The 22,973-nt window shown below is 41.2% G+C and overlaps 1 protein-coding gene across 3 annotated transcripts in view; it reads left to right on the top strand.

The window, feature by feature from the left end:
• Positions 1-22,973, top strand: part of LOC147019747 (serine/threonine-protein kinase PAK 4-like) — an 81,996-nt gene that overhangs the window by 37,722 nt on the left and 21,301 nt on the right. For all 3 annotated transcript variants that reach the window (XM_085894416.1, XM_085894417.1, XM_085894418.1), the window contains exons 6-8: positions 4,088-4,322; positions 20,518-20,651; positions 21,663-21,789. In XM_085894416.1, the coding sequence (XP_085750542.1) occupies positions 4,088-4,322; positions 20,518-20,651; positions 21,663-21,789 (496 nt within the window). The remainder of the gene's footprint in view (positions 1-4,087; positions 4,323-20,517; positions 20,652-21,662; positions 21,790-22,973) is intronic.

Below are 22,973 nucleotides of genomic sequence, written 5' to 3'. Positions count from 1 at the left end.
ACCAGGACAGCACAAGGGGGGTTTATCCGCCAACCCTACAACAATTACATGAATACAGTTTCTTCAAAATAAACGCATTTAATGAACATACACAATTGCTTACAAAGACAATAATTCAATAGGTAATAATAATAATGATATTAAATAAATAACTCTTCCAGTCAAGGCCTCACACACAGATGCAAATTCAGACAAAGGGTGATCAAAATAAAAATAAAAACCCTCCTTTTCAAGTATACTGGTACTCAGCTTGGCCCAGAGCTGGTCCTTGTCGAACTTGGAATGGGGAGCACTTCCACCAGCACGTGCACATGCACACAAATGGCATAGTCACTTCTCTCATGGCAGGGCAGACGTACGCAAGGCAATCCACAAACAGCTTTCCTACACGAAGGCTCAAAATGTGCCAGCCTTCTTTTTTCCAAAGGTGCCACCTGCCTCGTGCATTCCTCACACCGACCTCGTGTGTGTGCTCTGTTGATCTCCCGTTCTATCCAGACCGAAGCCTTCCACAATCCACACGTATGCGAGCCTGCCTGCCCTCAACCTCAATCATACAGATCTCTCTTTCTATCCAGTCGGAAGCCTCTCACAAACCACACGTGTGACCGATCTCCCATCCTACACAGTAGTCCGAAGCTCCTTGCAATGCGGCAGCCTCTCCTCACACTCTCTCTCCCCCTGTGTTCTATATCCTCCGCCTCTGGGTCGTGGCCTGCTCGCACCAAACCCGGGAAGGCGAGGCTTCTCCTGCTCGTTGTGGTTTCAGGGACACGTTCCCCAGCTTCATTGCCGATCTTGAAATATAAAATCATTGGGGAGAATCACAGCAGGCAATTATGATGTACTGGGAAACTTATTCTTACTCCCAAGGTTAATTAACATCGCACCACCCCTCATGTGGTGCGCATAACACTTAAGCTCACAGATTCCCGAACTGAGTTACATCGAGATGCTTTTGACTCGTCCACGGACAAGCAACTCTACACAATGCTAACTTCCCTATTAAGTTATTCCATCTACCCCCACAACCATAACACAGCACCCACCCGGACCCGTAGCTCCTGCAAGGTTCAATGCAGGCGTTAACATTCCGGCCTTACTACTTACCAACTCACACCTAATTGGCCTATGAAATAAATTAGGAGGGCTTTTGGAAGCGAGCTGCAGCTAACTCACCTATTCTTCTTAACGTTCCACACCCCTGAAACAGAACAATTCAAATATTTGCAAATCTCTTGGTTCCTCACCCCTAATTCCTGGGGTGGGTAGAAAATGTCAGAAAACACACAAAAATCAAATGTGGGGTAAAACCTTACCAAAAAATGCTTAACGTTTATGCAACCTCCTTCTAAAGACTGTGTCCATTGGTGGATGCCACAATACCCAATGTGACCTGTGCAACCATCCAAATTCACCTATTTCCAATTTCCACGAGCCCTGTCTCTTCGGTACAGGTTAGTGACATGGATTCAGTGAACCTTCCCTCACTCACTCATTCACACATATAAATGTAATATGAATCATTCATTCCAACTCTGCAAGACCATGGCTTAAATGTTATCACACATGTGTGATCCTCAACTGGGCAGCTGGGAGGCACCATACAACAATAATGGTGGGGGCACTTCTGGTTGTGGTGTCCTCAGTCCAAAAACAAGTCGCGACTCTGAAATATATTAAAATATATATATATATATATATATATATATATATGTATATATATATATATGTATATATATATATATATATGTATGTATATATATATATATATATATATATATATATATATATATATATGTATATGTATATTTCTTTCTAACCACTGACTGACTCACTCACTGATATTATAGATCGGTGCCTTCCAGGTGACGTAGAAAACTGAAATTTTACGTGCCAATGGATATCGAAGCCAGTACACCAGAAAAATATCACAGAATCGTCGGACAACATCCATAAATGAAAATATAAATGAATGAAAAAAATATGTAAAAAATGCAGGTGAGCCACCTGAGACAATGGGGAAAGCATAGTAATTTTGAGTGCCGACGGATATCGAAGCTAGTCCACCGGAAAAAGTCATAGAATCATCAGACAACATCCATAAATGAAAATAAAAATATATGAAAAGAAAGAAAAATTCAATGCAGGTGTGCAACCTGAGACGATGAGGAGACACAGTTCATATGCTTACACAATGTGAAAGCACACCCCTCTCATATCAAATATATACCCCTCTTTCTACCACTGACTGACTGATTCAAGATCGGTACCTTCTGGGTGATGTAGAAAGCTGAAATTTTGTGTTCTGATGGACATCAAAGCTGTTATACCGGAAAATATCACAGAATTGTCCAAAAACATCCGTAAATGAAAATATAGGTAAATGAAAAATCAAATGCAGTTGAGTGACCCGAGACAATGGGGAAACACGGTTCGTATGCTTACACAGTGTGTAAACACACCCCGCTTGTATATACATTTTCCTGATATACATCCTGATATGTATATGTATGTATATATATATATATATATATATATATATATATATATATATATATATATATATATATATATATTCCCAATATACCTACATATATTAGTACTAATCAGTTTAAGTTGGGGTTACATTTCTGGAAAAAATGACTTAAACTGATACGACTTAACTTCTCAGATATTTTCCACAATAATTAACTAAAATACAGGAAATACATTCCAGCACTCCAATACTCCTTATGTAAAGTTTTAATAAACCACAAATTATACAATTTATTGAGGAAGAACAATACTAAATAATGAAGGAATGTAAGTACAAGATATATTTACACACAACTAAAACTTACCCTCGTCTGTTCCGAAGTGTGTAGATCTCAAACATCCGAGGTATCCACTCCAAACTGACGGATCTCTCAATCTGGGCTGCTGCCAATAAACCAGACTTTATCTGTTTAACAGAATCCTTCCTCCCATAGAATGTTTCTGACTCTTTAGTGTCTCCTCTGGTTTTATCGACCTCATTGACTGTCCTGGCAGTGGAGTCGCACTGCACATCAATAACTCCATTTCTTAATTCTCCGTGTACTGCTCTTACGAAAATGATAATTGAGTAAACCCCAAACCCCAGAAGAAAACCAGATGAAAACGAGAGTTTAAGAAATTTGTACATTTTATACATTTGTGTTCTCCATATTCTCATAATAAAGGCTTGTGGAAGATTTGATGACAAAGGCTCAAATTGTAAAAGGTTAAGGCTTGGACAGACACACTAAAGCTCAATGGTAAACAAATAAAAACATGAAAGCCATTTAAATAAATAAAATAAATAAATAAACTTCGTCTCACACTTGATGTGCTGTGACAGGGTTGATAATGGCTTTTCTCCGTTATTAATTATTAATTATTTTCGCATTAAATGATCAGAATTATTCCAATTTATCACAGGTGGAGGCCAATTAACTTGGTGTATGATTTTGGATGTGATTGGTTATCCCTGAGCTAATTTTAAAATGCTATTATTTGGGGGGTGAACACTTATCCAACCAAGATAGTCGAGCTTGGTATTTTTAATTAATTTTCTAAAATTTGTTGAAGTTTTACATTTGGAAGTTGTGGGTTATGATGTGTAACTAACGGTGAAAAAAGTCTGATTTAATGCAATTTAATTCCAGGCTACCAGGCAACGAAAGGTGAAAATTTTGAAAAAGGGTGTAGTCTTTCTATAGGCAATGTAATATACATATTGTATGTTGTATATTTGTGTGCATGTGAAATTGGCCATACAGATCCTACAGCACACAACTGCCTAATTGCATTTTCTACCAGATGATATTGCCCAGATTCATGTTCCCATTTTAAAACCTGGCTGTTGATGCAGGGAACTCCCGATCAAATCCCAATCCCATACACCATTTATATGCGTTTGTCCATTGTCTGCTCATCAAATTTTTGTTTATGTGAAAGTATACTGACATCTACTAATGTCTTTGTCATCAATGTGACTTGTCTACAGGCAGGGCTCCACCATGAGCCTTATATCAGTATAAAAATAGCGAACATAGATTTTCACACTTTTTTTTTCTTCCTTCAGGCCTCATCAAACGGTGTCTGAGCAGGCCTGTCCCTCCCATGATGAATTCCGTGCTGCACTCCAGCGTGTTGTTGATGCCGGTGACCCATCACGTTTCCTTTGTGGCTTTGTTAAAATCGGCGAAGGCTCCACTGGCATCGTCTGCCTGGCCACGGACCTGCGTACAGGTCGCCATGTTGCAGTGAAGAAGATGCATCTCAAGCGGCAACAACGACGAGAGCTTCTCTTTAATGAGGCAAGTGCTTCTACACTTTATTTTACACTTAATTGATATAATTCACCCTGTCTTACCTTTCTTATGGTGAAATGTTTGTTCATAGAGAGTTCATAGAACACGTTACCCTGTGCAGTGTTCAGATATATATACTTCAATTAAAATAAAATATTAATTTTAAAGATTGTTTAAAATAAATTCTGGAAGTTTAGCACTATTGAAGAAATGTTATACACCACCTATTTAACATGTCCGAGTCGTGCAAAACTTGAGGATCTTGGAATTGAACAGAAGGCGATTTGTGTTCTACAGTGTTGAAGTATATGATTTAATTTGAAAGAAATAGATTGTAAAGATCGTACTAAAAAAATGTATTCCAGAAGTTTACCACCATTGACGCATTATCTATTACACCACCCTATCAAACGCGTCACATTAGTTCTTCGTGCCTATTGTTTGTGTCCTTTATGACATCCTTAAAAACAGTAAGTTTCCTGCCTGGAATTATTTTCAATTTTGTTTGAATTCCAGGCAGGCAGACAGAGGATATAATTATCTCATTCCTCTCAGAGACAAAATTATCTCAGAGACAAAGCCCTGTTAAACGGCAGGTTTGTTTTCCGATTTGTGTTCAAATTATAACATTCAATTTTAATTAAGTCTGTCCACAGACGGCAGTTTATGATTGAGGGATGAGAGACGGAAAGACGTGAACCAATTGCTTAACCCCTCTTTTTACTTTGTGTACGTGGGATAACAACAGTATAAAGGAGAGCTTCAATGAGCCAAACAGATCTGTCTGCAGAAGGTGTGTGTGTGTGTGTGTGTGTGTGTGTGTGTGTGTGTGTGTGTGTGTGTGTGTGTGTGTGTGTGTGTGTGTGTGTGTGTGTGTGTGTGTGTGTGTGTGTGTGTGTGTGTGTGTGTGTGTGTGTTTGTGTGTGTGTGTTTTGCTTGTTTGTTTGTTTTTCCATGCAATATTTCCCAATTTCTTCAACCTGCTGCAGTGCCTCATCTCTTTCTTTTTGTAGTTATTTAATGCAGTATTTCTCCATTTGTTCTACCTGATGCAGTTTCTCATCTCTTCCTTTTTGTAGTTTCCAATTCTTGTTTTGTAGCCATTTCGTCACTCAAATTTTTCCGTGTTACAGCACAACCTTATGATTACCCTCAACATCACAAGTTGGTTGTCCTGGTACAGCCGCTTAATAACTGCCTTGGTGTTGACGTGGATTTTTTAACCCACCTTGTTGTGATCGTTGTCCTCCTGAAGGATTCTAACTGGCTGATTGTGGAATCCTATTTGACTTCAGACAGAGTTTAACGTTTGTCCGATTTGATTATAAAATCCTACAAAAACCCTATCGACACTGATAAAACTGATGTCCACACAAGCCCTTCCTTGTGAAACAATTTATTTTTCTAATTATACACTATACACTTTTCACCCTCGTACAATGAACTTAAAAATCCCCATTGATTGCAATATTATTTGGTTCTATTTCATTTATTCTTACTTTAGTTAGCAATTAGACCAACCCGATTCAATTCACTTCTACATTACATCAGAGAGTTTTATTCTAACTTGGTATTTGGTTAGTTCCAAGGAGTACAAGCCACTGAGATACTATACTTCCTCACGTGCTTGCACTGAAACAATTTTACATTTCAAAGCATTTTATACTTCCATGAGAGAGAGGTTGGGGGATATTCACCCAGACTGTAGACGTGTCCTTTAGACGAAAAGCCACTTCGTACATTTCTAAGCAAAGGTTCATTTATCAGCTCGGTCACTCTGCTCCAGAACAACACATTTCTTATCATTTAGGGCAAAAGTCTTTTGGCCAGAAATGACAGCCAATTCAACTTGCAGCATAAAAGTTACATTTCTGAAACTCCATTTGTTACAATTTAAAATACATTAATATAAAATTTTCCCCCACACTTTTTGCTACTCCTGTTCCATCTTATGGGTGGGTAAAGTTTGTTCCCATTGATATTCATACCATCTGTACCCTGCTGCCTGCTCATTATACTCCTCATAGCAACATGGTCTGGGCACTCCTATGACACACCAAAACCATCTCTCTTTCCCTTTTTTCTCCTCCTCCTTCCTCTACTATGGTTGCATTGATGATCTATCATGTTTTATTATCCTACCCAATTGCTCCAGTGAATTCAAGAAATCATCACCAGCTTCTGCTTCTAAAATTTAAACATTCATGGATTTGATTGTTTGAGTTCATAACAACACCACTCTGACAGCCAATTGCAACAGCACATAGTCCTTATCCTGCTCCTGACACCAGTGTAATGGGAAGTGGTGTCAGAGTCCCTGGGGCCTATGTAGTCCCAGCCCCACTTGTGAGGGGGGGGAAGGGCAGGGACCCTGGGTACTGTCCAGCCTGCCAGGCTGAAGCCCACATACAAGCTGAGCAATGTTGGAAGATTGCATAATTTTGTGGTGGAAGAGAGGGGGAGGTGGCAAAGACACCATTTGGTAGTTGGCGGTGTGGCCCTTTTATTGCTATCGGGCCAGTTTCAAACATGCAGGAGGCCTGACCAGTGGCATGAATTTGGCATCAACAACGACTTCTTTCTACAAGCTTTCATAAAATAATGATTCACAAGCAGCATAGTCAAAATAAATACATTAACACTTCGCTAAAATGACTGATCCCTTAACATACACAAAGGCCACAGAACTATCTGACGAAGGCCTACCCAGTAACACACTTGGACATCTAAGAGAGGAGATGTCTGGGACATCTGGGAGCATCACCAATGCCACTCTGATCTTTCAATTGCCAAGTTTCTTCACACGGGAGGGAGAGTAAAATGGCAGCACTTCATCTTTGAACCAGAAACTTTCTGGACTCCTCTCCCATCCGTCACTTCCCCACTAGCCAGCAAAAAAGGAGGGGCACCCGATGTGGTTCATTGACACAATTTACTTTTTATCAGGAGTTCGCCAAAGCCACAATTTACGTAACAAAATAGTTAATGTACTAATTCTTCCCAACAAAGAAAAGAAATCACCTTTTGTTCGAAGCCATTAAGGCTGAGCCTCTAATATAGGGAACATCTGGCCCATCTGAATATGATACCATGCAGCTTTACGGAAGGGTGTGTAAAAATGATGGGGTAACTCAAAGATAAAAGAACACCCAATAAAGGCGCGAGTCTTTCACACAACAGAACTGGCATGTAATATGTTAGTCCGGTCGCTTAAGATAGAAATTCGAAAAAACATTTACTGACTGGACAAAAGCACCAAATTTGGTACACAACTTCCTTGGCCAATAAGATCTAATTTTGGAAGGGGAGCCAAGGTCAAGGTCGCCCATGAAGGTCAAGGTCAAAAGGTCAAAAATGACATTTTCTGTATTTCCAGAGAGCACGCCAAGCTCTATCAAAATACTCTGTTACAAATCAGTTCGTCACCCTCATTTGCATTCTATACGCATCACTAATATTGAAATAGATTCAAATCGTATTACTAAGTGGCATAAAAAGCTGGTTTTCCCACGTTAGCACCATGGGAATGGTCAGGACCGTAAAAATCTCGCCAAAACATTTACCTACTAGATACCAGCAACAAACTTGCTACAGAGCATACTTGGACCATAACATGCATTTTCAGAAGGGGGGCCCAAGTCGAGGTCACCCATGAAGGTCAAGGTCAAAAACATCAAAAATGACATTACTGTATTTTCGAAGAAGATGCATCGCTGTATCTAAATACGCTGTCACAAATTATGCAATATGTTTCATCCATGTTTTATATACAACGGAAATGGCAAAATATCTTCAAATCACATGACAAACCTGCATAACCCCCCAGTTTTCCCACTTTAGTACCATGTCCTGGATCAATTCTCTCAAGTTAAACGGGCCGGGACCTAATCAACGTAAGTGACATTGGGTAAAGATGGGTTATTGTACCCCATACAAACAAGGTACGACCCCTGATATCGGGATGAGTAGTCGAATCTCGGCAACAGCAGGTTCCTCTTCCAGTGCCCTCCCGAGACGCATATGGGAAACCACAAATCGGATCATTCACCACCCTGTCGTGAAAGATGAATGCGGGAAGATCCCAGCCGACAATGTGCGGCGTTACACCTGGCATCTCCGAGCGAGATATCGCATCGTGATGTTGTAAGATGAAAGTCGTCTCAGGATATAACCATTGGTGAGCGCACCTACCTGTCAATCTGGACAGGGCTCTTTTTGAATTTTCCTTCGAACACGATCAAGTTTCGAGGTGCTGAATTTGTCATGGCGAGATTTGTGCCAACGAGTCTTGTTTTGGATGAAACACTCTGCTGTCCCAGAACTACCATACACCACATTGACGGGAAGTGCATTAATTTCCTGGAACAGCCCAACGTTCTGAAGGAAATTGGTGTATGCTGCACCATTTCCATCCCATGAGTTGGAATCGAGGGGACAACGTAATTCCTCTGCAGATAGTGACTGGCACACGACACAAAGGTCCCAATCAACCCGGCGCATGACCTGGAAATAAGAAGAGTTATAATAAAGGAGTCGTCTGTATCTTTACCTATCGGGATTAAATTAGGATATTGTCAAAATATACATCCACCAAGCCCTAATTATGCCAACAGGCTGATTTAGTCATCAGGTTGGACTCCCCGACACAAAAATGTAGGAATTTTTGAAAAAATATCGGAATTAACTTGGTACAATTGAAATTATAGTATTTATAACCTACCTGAAATTATTTAAAGTCACACTTTCAAATATAAGTGAAAAAAAATCAAAAGTTGGTTTAAAAATTAGAGCACAAAATTTACACACCATTTTAAATCACCATGCTTGTTATTTATTATGATTGATTCTATTTGTATATGCGCAGAACTGACTTTTCATAAAACATTTCTTTGCCATTAGATTCGATAATAATCATTCACAAAATGGTCAAAAGTGGTAAAATCAGCAAATGGATAAGGTGAAATCATGTCAAATTAAAAGTCTCAGCACTGGTACACTTTCTGTTTTGATAGGGCCCTCAGGACATGACAATAGGATTGCTGCTCCCTCTCAGGAATAAATAGGCGATCATAAAAAGCTGTTTTACAGCTAAATAAAGGTCTAGGATAACCTTTATTTGATGGAAGTTTCAACTCTGTGGCATATTTATAGGCTTGGTAATTAGAAAAAGACTTCAAAAAAGGTTTCCACACTGGCACACTCTCTGTGTCGTGGGGGTCACTCCCCTTCTTGCCCTTTTTTTGGCTTCTTGCCCTTCTTTACTACACCCCTCCCCTCCTGCTGAGAATTATCTCCATCATAAAACGTTCAACTACATAAAAAAGCTTATGTTCTCTCTCATCTGATTGAACACAAAAATGAAGGCAAGCCTACCCAGCCCTCCTCCTGGCCTTATCATCATCATCATCGATGACGATTGATCAATCGTCTTCCTCCAAGGTCAAACCGGATCAGCAATTTACGATCGATTTTATTCTCAAATCATGACAAAATTCACTCCACAATATCACACATGATGCCTATTATCTCTCATTTAATTAGTAGTATGCTTTCTTTGTCATATCAATGAGTTACCGTTATCCGTGATAAGTTACATATATCACCGTTATACACCTCCAAAGCTAGCATATCTCCCTTCTTTCCATGACTGCAGCACTACCTCCTCCCCTCTTACAGAGCTATCCTGGCTCATTACAACCCTTTTTAGAGGGGGTGGGGGGAGTAGGGAAAAAAGTTGGAATCAACTTTGGGTAGGTGCCAGATAGGACAAAATCTGCCTCTTAATTTAACCTATACGAATGCTGGTTCCCTTAAGTTGCCCCTTAGACTTAACCCAAAACACATTTTATTTCCTATGCATTACACAGAGCTACTAGGTAGGCACATAATGCAAGTTCAAAATATTCAACAACGAAATTCAGTGCAAATGGCCTTTAGTTTTGACTCGACGTGGCACAATGCTGAAAGTCATGTATGCCTCAAGGGCAGGCATGATGCAGCCAGCAGGTGATGACAGGTAAGTGGGCAGCCTGTGAGCTTCTCTCTTCTGAGCTTCCAAGAAGCTTCCTTGAGGTGACTTTGAGGCCCTGCTATACAAGGTAAAGATTAGGATGTACACTGATGCCATGAGGTGCTCAGCAGATCAGTAGGGGTGGGTGGGGGTGGGGAGAGGGACAGGGACAATAGTATACAAAACCCCCTCCCCAATGCATTGGCAGGGAGGTAAGGCACACCACCCTGGTAACCACCATTAACTAGTAAAGTGATTTAGATGCCACCTTTTTACTTACGAAATCTAAAGATTTCGTAAGTATATTGATGACTTCCGTCGTGTGTGTGTGTGTGTGTGTGTGTGTGTGTGTGTGTGTGTGTGTGTGTGTGTGTGTGTGTGTGTGTGTGTGTGTGTGTGTGTGTGTGTGTGTGTGTGTGTGTGTGTGTGTGTGTGTGTGTGTGTGTGTGTGTGTGTGTGTGTGTGTGTGTCGGCACGATAACTCGAGAACGGAAAAAGCCACCAATGTCAAATTACACCACGTGATTCAGGAGGGTGATGGCTAGTGCTGATTAGATTTTGGTCAAAATTGGTCAAAGGTCAAGGTCACAGTGAGGTCAAACATTCGATTTTTGATGGTTTGGTACAGAATCATCGTAGAAACTTCTGGTTTGCGTCGCGACCTTCTCTAGAGACAGCTTTTATTAGACAAGGTCAGAGGTCAAGTTGACGATCTCGAAAGTACCAGTCTATGACTGCTTGTTTATTCTTTGGTGTATTTCAGGAGTTTCTATTCCAACCTCAACTCTCTCGATTATGGTCATGCAGTCATTAACGTTATCCCAATTGTAGCAACCGCCCCCTCTCTTGGCCTTTTCAACCACCACGATGGACCCAATACTGAATCCCACCAGTTGCAATCTCTGTGACTCATTTCCTTCATTGCATCGTACCTAACCCAAATATTGTGACCAATTTCACTCGGCCTCGTACTGCCCACACAGTCCACAGTACCGACCGCCACCCTGAGCCCTGTGGAATCACACCCCTGGGACTCCAATCCCATAGACAAACTGTGCCCTTTCCAGTAGTTAATCACTGTTATGAATATTGGTCTTCTTCCTCTTCTTCTTTCCTGTCATTCTGTTGTTTCTTTTCTGAAAAACCATGAACCTTGCTCCTCTTTGTTTTACTCCTGATTTTATAATTCTACTGGTTCTTTTTGGGACAACCATGGACCTTGCTCCTCATTTTTCCTCCTCTTTATTGCTTTGTAATTCCATTGTTTCTTATCTTCTGGATTCTTCTGTGGCTTATGAGGTGGCTTTTGCTGTTTGCAATGCCCTTCACTACTTTTGGATTTGTTATCCGACTCGTCAGAGCCTGGTGAAGAGTCATGAACCTTGATCCTCCTCTCCTTCTTTCTTCTGAGTAAAGCTCTGTTGTTGTTTTTTTATTGAGCTCTGATCTTGCCACAAATCGCCATTTGATCAGTTGTCGTAATCGTGAACAGCTTTGCTGTCCGCATGGGCACGAGTCACTACGATTCACCTCTTCCTTCGAGGACTGCATAAGGTTGCCTTGCAGGCATTCAGAAATATCTCTGATTGAGTGAATTTCCTGTGTCATGTCATCTGAAGATGGCTGTTCATCCTCAGCATCTATCACTTTCTTTGCAGTTCCATCTTCATCCTCAAAACCACTCTAAGTGTCAGTCTGCTCTTTGTTTTTCTTACCATTTCCACACTCCGGATTCTCGTCAGTTCCATGTATCTTCCCTCTCTGCCACGCCTCCTTACTTTGGTGCGCAAATTCTCCTCTTATATCAATCTTGTTCATATCAAACTCACCATCATCAGTTCCTTCCTCACCATACCTGAGCTCCTTTAGTGACCATTCCTGACAAATCACTTAGATGGTAATCACTTCCCCAACAGAGAGGGGTTTGTTCCATTTTCCTTTTTATCCCCTGGACCATGGACACCATCCCTTGAGGCGCTACAACCACAGCCCCCATTGTTATAGGCAATTCACATTTCTTTTGCTTCTCTTGCTCCAGCTCAGATCTCTGTTTTTTTTCATCTTCTTCTCCAGCCTCTCTTTCCTTCAGCTGTGCCTCCATTTCCTGATGCAAGTCATGGTCCCTTTGCTTCTGTTCGGCAATAAGTCATGAAACCGGTCTGGCGGCTGATAGGGATCTGTAGCATTGAGATTCTCTTGTATGTGTTAGTTGTGAATGCAGGCACCTGTGGAAGAATCTGGATTGGGTTTGAAACAGCAAAGAGCTTACTTTTTGCAGCTTCTCTTGGTTGCTTTAGAGTTTAGCCAGTCTTCTTAGGCTAGAAGAGCATCCGGATTAATTATGTAATGATCTTTGCCACCTGGGAAAAATTAATTAGATGAGAGTTGATTGGTTTTTATCTCCAATTACTGGTGATAGACATGGTTGGGCATTGATAGGGCATTGATAGGGCATTGATATGTGTATATATATATATATATATATATATATATATATATATATATATATATATATATATATATATATATATATATATATACACACACACACACACACACACACACACACACACACACACACACACACACACACACACACACACACACACACACACACACACACACACACACACACACACACAAAACACATATACATATTTGTATATACATACACACACACACACACACACACACACACACACACATACACATAAAACACATATACATATATGTATTTGTATATACATACACACACACACACACACACACACACACACACACACACACACACACACACACACACACACACACACATATAAAACACATATACATATATGTATTTGTATATACATACACACACACACACACACACACACACACACACACACGCAATTAGCACTCCCTGGCTGCAATGGAGAGCATCAGCCGCAGATTATGTCTCACATGGTAAAACTGCATAATCTGCAAGGAACAAAAGCCTGTCTGCCACCCAGACAATTGTTCCCACCAAAGCACATCAAAAAAACCAGAAGGCAAGTGCCATCGGGTGAAGAGGCAAGTGCCATCGGGTAAAGATGTAGAACAAAGGGTATAGTTGTATCTTTTGTGGTACCAAATATATTAACAGTCATAGTTGCCCAGGTCTTTTTGGAACACCCTGTATTATTAAGTGTATCTTTGAGATTGTCCTGCATCTTTTGGTACATCAATAACATGAAAATTTTGGCTTCGACAGTACTGTTGATCACAACAGAAACAGGTGTATTGAGGTGTGACAGACCCAAAGTTTAAACAAAGCGATTTGCTTTCATCAGTAATGCATTGGATATGTGTATCATTAAATACTTGCATCTTTAAATAGAGGGTACCTGGAATAAAGTAGTCATTGATTGATTTTGTGTTATGTAACATCACTGGAAACACCAACCCCCCGGCCCCCTCCCCCCTGCAGCAGTCCGTAACGCTTGGACATCCCCCCAAATCCGTTATGTAATTTAAATGGCCCCTTAACGAGGGTACAAATTATCATTGCTTTGGATGGGGGATGATCTAAGATGGTGGTGAACAGCTGTCTTGAAGACCTGGGGGGACAAATGAGATTGGAGAGAATGTGGAAGTTGGTTCCACAGGTGGGAAAAAGAGGAACGAATGAAGAAAGAGGAGCAAATGAACTTTCAAAGATGAAGGCAGATCATCTGAGAAGGACCTGGAGAGGATCGGTTGGAGTTATTGAGGATTACAGTGCCATTTCTGTTGTGATCAGTTGGAATGTAAGTGTCAACATTGATTGGGAATTTCTCAACTTTGGTGGGAGAGAAAGGAGCAGTCCACGATGCGGGAAAGGGTGTGTGCGTGAAGAGAGAGGTTCGGGGCCTTGACCTTTTCACCAAAGATAGTGTTAGATATTCAGATTCTTCCTGAGCAGTGCCAAACATGACAACATACTTTAGGAGTGACGGTGTAGAAGGGGAATGTGCTCCAAAGACAGATTTGACCAGCTGCTACCAGGCTTTAGAGGATAATGAGAGAGACTTGACGTAATTCTATTTTTTCCTTCATTGCATGTTAGTGTGTTCAGGATTTTTGTCCAGCAAGTACAAAGTAGCATGACAACTGGTTCAACATCCTCTTGGAAGAGCAATGGGCTATGAAATACTCTCGTTTCAATAATCCCAGCCAGAAATGGCAGCTTTAATATGAGCTCTTACATTTGGAACATAAACGAAATCGATGCCCTAATTAGTGTTTTTAACATTCTTCGTACATGTCATGGATTTTTGGTGGTGCTCAAACTTAGCTTATTGCTCATTGCCAGAGGTTAATTTTCATGTGAGATGCAATAGGTTCAAATGCATTGCCAGCAGTCTTCTTTATCTTGTGGTTACAAAATATGCAAACTCTTGATCGTTTGTTGTTTTCAATTTATTTTTATTTGGAATTCCAAGATGCAGGAAAACGCTGTTTGTTATCTACTCACCATTTTAAATGCTTTGATTTGTTCACTGACATGGAAACGAGGTGATTGTCCTTACATTTTTACCTCCACCTCCGAAGGTGGACAGAGGTTCTGTTTTTATCCCTGTTTGTCTGTTTGTCTGTCTGTGAGCAGGATATCTCAAAGAATTATGGACGTATTCCGATGAAACTTGGTGGGCAGGTTGGGTATGTGACAATGACTAATTAATTCGATTTTGATGAAGATACGGATCCAGCCTATATCAGTGGGATTCAAAATGTAAACTGTTCAGCCTGTTCAGTTCAGTATGTGCCTACTGAGTGAGTGCTGTTCTATTTTATTTTATTTTATTTTCTGAAATCACACTTTATTTTATTCCCTTCATTTTCTCAGTTTTTCATTTTTAACCCTCTTTTTCATAATATTACTTTGATGTGCAAACATATTTGGAGTGACAAAAGACGCACCTTGGATCAAGTCTCACCTTTAGTGACTTGAATCTTTAGTTTTGAGTCCTGAGTCATGTCGAGTCTACAGGCATTGTTACTCAAGTCTGAGTCACCGACTTGGGCACTATCGCCCGACTTGATCTCAGCATAATTTGATGTGCGGATACATTTATTTTAAGTCTTCGGTATCTATGTGATCACACGAATGAGGTGGGAGCATGTAATATGTGTTTTCAAAATTTTCTGTTAGTCATTGGTATATGTATAATTATGAAACAATGTCGATTGAATTTGGTGATGTAGCACAAGTAACGAAGCTGTAATCAGCATTTTCCGTCACTCTCTCGAAGAACTTCCACCATAGAAGCCACTTTCGGCTCCACCTGCAATGATGATGTGGAACGAGTAAGTCGCTCCGATGTTCAGCAGCCACTTGCATGCACCTGCACTTTCCTCCACAATATCACCAATCTTGTCACTCCCCAATTATTGCCGTTTTCTTGATTTGATATCAGTTTGATTTGTGTACAATAACAAACGTTGTGCTACTCATTTCTTAATGAGCGTGTCCTTTTAAGAATGGGGCACACCGTACATTCATGAAAGTGAAAAAGCAGTGCATGAGGTTTGTAACTGCGAAATGATTGAAGGTAACAACTCCGTCACCATCCACTCGAGCTGTGTGATTGTACTGTATCCCGTGTGTAAAAAATAGTCATTTGGTGGATAAAATGATGTCATCGCTTTCGTGAAGTTAATTAGTTAATTTGTAGCCTCTTGATTGTTCTTCACCACTCTCCCACCCCCCCCCCCGACCCCATCACACTGATTGCTGATTGGTAAAGATGTGGAACAAGCAGGACCTGATTTACTCATTATTGCAATGACATGAAATAAAAGGAAATTTGAGGAGGTCAAAATGAGGTTCAGGACAAGGATAGGCAATTGCAAAGCTCGATGGATGGAGAAAAGAAGAACAATTGAAAACCAAAGTTGAAGTGAAGATTTAGTATTGATATGGGTGTTTTTTAGAGGGGAGATTTAGTATCGTCACGTCAGAGGTCTAGCAAACGCAGTCTCTCTCTCTCTCTCTCTCTCTCTCTCTCTCTCTCTCTCTCTCTCTCTCTCTCTCTCTCTCTCCACCTCTCTCCACCTCTCTCCACCTCTCTCCACCTCTCTCCACCTCTCTCCACCTCTCTCCACCTCTCTCCACCTCTCTCCACCTCTCTCTCCACCTCTCTCCACCTCTCTCCACCTCTCTCCACCTCTCTCCACCTCTCTCCACCTCTCTCCACCTCTCTCCACCTCTCTCCACCTCTCTCCACCTCTCTCCACCTCTCTCCACCTCTCTCCACCTCTCTCCACCTCTCTCCACCTCTCTCCACCTCTCTCCACCTCTCTCCACCTCTCTCCACCTCTCTCCATGACCCAAACGATCGTCGAATTTGCACTGCATTCTTTTAACAAGTTACTACATTCATTACCACTTATGATCCTCCTGAGGATAAATAAACTGAATTTGGTGGTGGCTCGTATGTGAAGTCCAGGAAAATGTTTCTTTGCAATAAAGGGTTTATTTAAAAAGTATATAGGGAATAAGGAAGGACAGGACAATAAATAAATAAATGGAACAGACCTGACAGTCGACAGACACAGATAGAGATGAAAGGTGGAAGCACACACACTAATGTACAAAATAAATAACCCTGCTAATGTCACCGACAATACCATATAATGATCAGATACAAGGAGAGCAGTTGAGGACTTGTCCAGGCATGGCTGGTGCAACCACAGTCAAGGACGAATGTGGTCATGCAGGTTGGTGTGGCACAGGGCCAGACGATGAGAGGATGGATGGCAATGAGGAGGTGTGCTTGCGGGGAGATGCCATTCGTTTCTCTCAGTGGCTCTTCCCTCTGCAGCAATGGAGCAAAAAGAGAGCCGAAATGTCTTCTGAAGCTCAACTCATGCGTGCGTGCGTGGACACAGCATTTACCTCCTCTGGTGCCACCTTCATGCACCTGGCTGGTCCTGGTTCTTCAGTCCTGCAATTGGCCACCCACTGTCTTTGGGCAGCCCCATCTTTCAGGCCTTCCTGCCTGCCCTTGTATGATTCACCTTAGTGAAGGAAGGAACCAAAGCTTAGAAAAGTTACACATAAACAAGACTGGGATCCTGACCATAATTAGTCACTATACCAATAACAATGGCTGACAGGATGGCCTAGAGATACGCACACTTGCCTCTAAACTGTCTATCCTGGGTTTGAATCCCAACCCAGATATAAACTGTCAACCCGGCGTTTCACAGGTGAGGCGATTCATCAATGTGTGTGCCGTCCCTCGGATGGACGTTAAATGGGAGTCCCATTTGCCAGCATACGTTGGTGGACATTAAAGATCCCATGGTGTCCTTCGCGAAGTGTTGTCAAGTTATCGCCAGCACCGTGAACAAATTACTACCCTAACTACTGCTGGAAAGCCAATGGCAAAACACACCCAGTATAACCCTTACCAAGGAACTACTTCAACAGCACTGACACTCTGCAACAGAGTGATGCAACAGAATCAGAATTAATAACAAATACACTGAATGTTCTTAATTGTGGCATCAAAAGGTAATCGATGGAGATACAAGCCAGCTGTGCCCAACTATAGATAGTTTGATTTATTCATTCAAATGCATCATCACACCATCGTGATGTTTGTGACGTCTTCCTATCAAAACGAAAACTGTAGTACACCACGATCCTTGGTGCAACCACAGTTTCCACATCAAAAACTATCATTGACCTGGTGACAGAGCTGAGGCAGCTCTGAGAATCAGAAAAGATGCAATTACGCTCATAGTTGCTGCCGAATGCTCTCACCTACCAACTGTATGTGATGGAGTTGTGAGATTGACTGTGCTTCGGCAGTTGCTGTCGTCGGTCATCAGAACAGATAGTAAAGACAAACCATTGTGAACTTGTTTAAAGGATACAAGGGAATTTTATTGCATTATTTTGATAACAAATAGATCCGAGCTAATTACCCTGGCTTGCGCAAAGTGGGGTTAAGCATTTGTTCACTCTGTCTGTCTGCCCTACAGATGTCGGTCTGTGATCGAGGAACTATTTGATTTCAATTAAATGCTATATTTTGAATTCTGTCGACCACGAATCGGAACAAGACCCTGCAGTTAGCATTACTTTGGTTCTGATTTTGGAAATTTGTATGGAATCTCATCCCGAGCTCGCATAGCGCACATTGCGCATACATTTGCTTCTGTCTGTTTGTCTGGCTGTCTGGCTGGCTGTCTGTCTGGCTGTCTGTCTGCCTGCCTGGCAGTCAAATAAAATTGAACATCATTCCAAAGAGGAAACTTACTATTTTTAACGACGTTATAAAGAACACGAAGAACAGGCATGAATAACTCGTGTGTAACATGTTAGATAGGGTGATGTAAGACACTGGATAAAATGGTGGTAAAATCCAGAATTTATTTATTTATTTGCCTTTAAACTTCTTTAAACCTTTATTAGTCCCCACTCGGTTTCACCAGAGGGGACCTTAGGTTTGCTCTCTGTCCGTCTGTCCCACCTGTGGTTTTTCGGAATTTTTTCCCCCATGCTCTTTAACATATTCAACTGAAACTTGGTACATGGCTTTATTATGATGTTACACAACAAGTTCAAGTATCAGGATGTTTTGTCATTTTTTTCAGAGTTATGACCTTTTTAAACTTAGGAAATATCCATACCAATTTCCAACTTAGGAAATATCCATGGGTCAGTGTTGAGCTTCCCTGACTCCACCACACTGCTTAACACCCATTGGTTGGACAGCTTGCGTGACTTCACCCCAATAACATCATGCACCGTCATTCCATGAAGCAGCACAGGTTGGCAGGCATCAGGCCTTAGGCCTTGGGTGTTAGTCCACAGCCCAGTGCAATTAGAATTATCCCAGGTATATAACCACAATGTATTACATATGCACATAAGCCGTATGCATGTTTTTGCTTCATGTATGTACATCGGGTTATGTTTTTCAATGTAAAATAGGCAAAGTCGAGAAACGAATGAACTACGGTGGGTTAGGAAGGTTCTTCTTCTTCATTTTGGTTCAGGTATCGGCTCGAGCATGCGTTAAAGCAAACTAATTTTTATCTCCAGTTTGCTATCCTAGTTGTTTTTATTGGGTTTTTTTTCTACACAATATATCATAAAATGAAAATAGGTTCTCCTTTAGTTCTACACAATATATCAGAAAATGAAAATAGGTTTTCCTTTAATTTTACTCAATAAACCCAAACACGGTGTGTTCGAGAGGTTCTGCTTCTTCATTTTAGTTCCAGCATCGATTGGAGCATGCGTTCAATGCAAACAAGTTTTCATCTCCTAAACATTCATTGGGACCAGTCAGGGACATGTATTGAAAAGCAATTCTCGCTCTTGTTTAAATTGACTTAAATTATGACTTTCCATCCCTTCCATCAGAGTAGGCACAAAAAATTATGTACTTGAATATTGTGGAACACAAATTGCCTTCATAATACTTCCAAGAACCATGCTATATATCGATAGGTAGCATAAGCGGGCATGGCATGTGAGAGGGTGCAGTATTGGGGTGAAGAAGAGGCCGCTATTATGGTTATGTACGATGCCGATTGACACTGCATTCTATGGTGATCAATAAAGCCTCCCCCTCATAAACTGTGACTGAAAGTCGTACCTTATTACAGTGTATAATGGTGGTGTATAAGATTGTTTCAGCAGTGATAAGCTTCCGGATTTTCTTTAAAGATCTTTGAAATCATTATTTTATTAAAATCGAAGTATACATCTGAACACTGCATGAGGTATCGTGTTCTATGAACTCTCTAGTTGTTAATGCAGTGAGATCACAATTTCGGTTTTGTTGAGTGTTTAAGTAAATCGAAACAGTTTATATACAACGACACTTTATTATTTGTGCCCAAGTGTGTTGTCCCCCATACTTTGCTCATTTTCTGTACGGAGAGACCTTGTCATGCTCCTCCAAGACACGGATTATACTTATTATGCCATTACAAATCTGTATTTATCCAGCTCTTCGGTGCTTGTTCATCCTTATGAATAACATAGCAAAGCCTTGTGCCTGCAGATTACATTACATGGGAGAGAGAGTGCAATTTAATGCCAGCTTTGAAACTGGTTTGAAACAATTTTTAACTTTGACCTTTACTGGTCTCCTTGAAACTGGTCAATTCCCTTTTTGAGCATTGGTATCAAGGTGGCTGATAGAAGTTGTGCCTACCTTTTAGGTTGTTGTCATGAGACATCACCAGGATGAGAATGTGGTGCAACTGTACAACAGCTACTTGGTTGGAGATGAGCTCTGGGTGGTGATGGAGCTACTGGAGGGAGGAGCTTTGACAGACATTGTCACATATACGAGGTCAGCCCGGTCGTTTCTGGCTCTCACAAAGTGTGTGTGTGTGTGTGTGTGTGTGTGTGTGTGTGTGTGTGTGTGTGTGTGTGTGTGTGTGTGTGTGTGTGTGTGTGTGTGTGTGTGTGTGTGTGAGTGTGTGTGTGTGTGTGTGTGTGTGTGTGTGTGTGTGTGTGTGTGTGTGTGTGTAAACCTTCAGAGTCGGCCCATAGTCCGAGCATTTAGAGCGATAATCATACATTTGATTTTGGTATAAAGAGTAATATGTGGATTATATTAAACATTTGGTGATATTCATTTTTGTTTAAAAAAAAAGTTTCCTCAAAGGAAGCATTTTCAGTGTGAATGGCAGTGATTGTACAGATTGCTATATTTTTATATTTTGACTCATGAAAACACCATTTTCCACAAAATCTTGTTGGACATCACAACAGCCGTGATTTCCCTTTCACGTTGCGCCATTATGGTGCTGATGCTTTATGTTGATATCTCGCATTTTGTGACTTCATATGTCTGCCAATAAGCCGTGTCTGGAATAGCCTTACCTCGATAGCTTGGGTGAGTTAAACCGAAATACACATCTGGCTCGCATGAGGACACACGGCCAGCTGCAGGATGTGTCGACAACAAGTCCGTGCACGAAGTTTGTCATGCCTACCCATTGCAGGTAGTTATAAGGGTGCTGGAGGCAATGAATGGATCTCGCTTGGATAATACCTAAGCTTTGGCAAACACAGACTGTTAAAGACAAACTTATAGTAATCCATAAGTTTGCTCCAAAAGGGATGGAGTTGTTTAGAAAAAAAATAATGAGCTTGTAACCTTTTACTTCCTCAAGAAGAGGAACATTGGAGGATGAGTGGTTTGGGAGTGTTAAGGTGCAAAAGAGGAGTGGTTGGGTTGCAAATGGGTTAGTGTTGATAAAAGTGAGAGTAAGATGTGTAATGAAACATTGAGTTCCTGTTGTGGTGAAGGCCACACATGTGCTAACCATTGTTGGCGCTCACATGTGTTATGCAGGATGACAGAAGAGCAGATTGCCGCTGTTTGCTTGGCTGTTCTTCGTGCTCTGGCCTACCTGCACAGCCATGGTGTAATACATCGTGATATTAAGAGTGACTCCATCCTGCTCACGGCTGATGGCAGGGTTTGTTCACTCATTGTCGCTTCTTTTCCACTTCGTCTTCTGACTTTCCATCCGTTCCATTTGACACACTCTTTTCTTTTAGTTTTTCTCTTTCACCTTGTTTCTTTCTCCCCCATTTTTGTTCATCTGCTCCTGATTTGGATTCTTTCCCTATCACTGTCTCTGTGTCTGTCTGTGCGCGCGTCATTTATTATCGTTACTACATCGAAAGTGAGAGGTCTCTTAGTGTCCCAGAATCGGTGTTTCTTCCATGTTAAGATTTCATATTTCATTCCAATTTTCAAAAAAAAATTGTAAATTTTCTCATTTCTGAACTTATTTGAAAATAAATACAATAAAATTCCACTGTTCCTCTCCATCTGGACTTTTGTTTAAGAAATCCTCCAAAATATTAATCCCAAATCATGTCCTAACATTGGAGAGTAGCTCATAGGTACATTTTGTTAAGTTTACAGGAGAGAGTAAAGTTTGGTGGACACCTGTTCAACACGAGTGATATAACAATTTACAATAAATTCAAACATTGTTATGTTACACGGATGAGCAAAAATATTCAATGTGAGATCGAGTTCATATAGACGAGTACGGAGAGTCTCCCGTCATCACCGTTGGAATGCACGGGGTCCTCGTCCTTCGGCCCCTCAAACTGGATTCCTAATCGGAAATGGCAGAATTATGACCGGCCACCTTGGACTTCCTCTTTCTGTACAATTCAAATTGATTTGGGCAGAACGTTCAACTAGTTCACAGCAGCTCGGTAAAAAAACACAACGTGAATAATTTTAGATGGACCCTGGTTAACAACGCGTTCACCCGTCATGAACGATGTTCCCAAGATGACGTCATTTTTCCTCTTTTTATCCCCCGCCGCGTGGCGGAAGGGGGATATTGTTGTCACCCGGGTCGTCCGTCTGGCTTTCCGCCCGGCTGTCCGTCCGTCCGTCCGTCCGAGCGTCACCATTTATAGCTGTGAGTGCGATAACTCATAAACCGTTCGCCATATCGATTTGAAATTTGAGTCACACATGTACCACCTGAAAAGGAAGAGCCCTAATAATTTTGGGCGTGGCCGGATCCAAGATGGCCGACTGGGGCGGCCATCTTGAAAAAAAAGTTTTTTGTAATAAATGGAAAACCGCTTATCTGATTTCAATTATTTTTGGTTACTACGTTCCTCACCCCTG

The sequence above is a fragment of the Eptatretus burgeri genome, chromosome 9, assembly GCF_056783735.1.
Source record: "Eptatretus burgeri isolate ZD-2024b chromosome 9, Ebu_testis_v1, whole genome shotgun sequence".
NCBI classification, from domain to species: Eukaryota; Metazoa; Chordata; class Myxini; order Myxiniformes; family Myxinidae; genus Eptatretus; species Eptatretus burgeri.
Note: the sequence above shows the minus strand (reverse complement) of the source record. Positions and strands in the feature narration are given on the sequence as shown.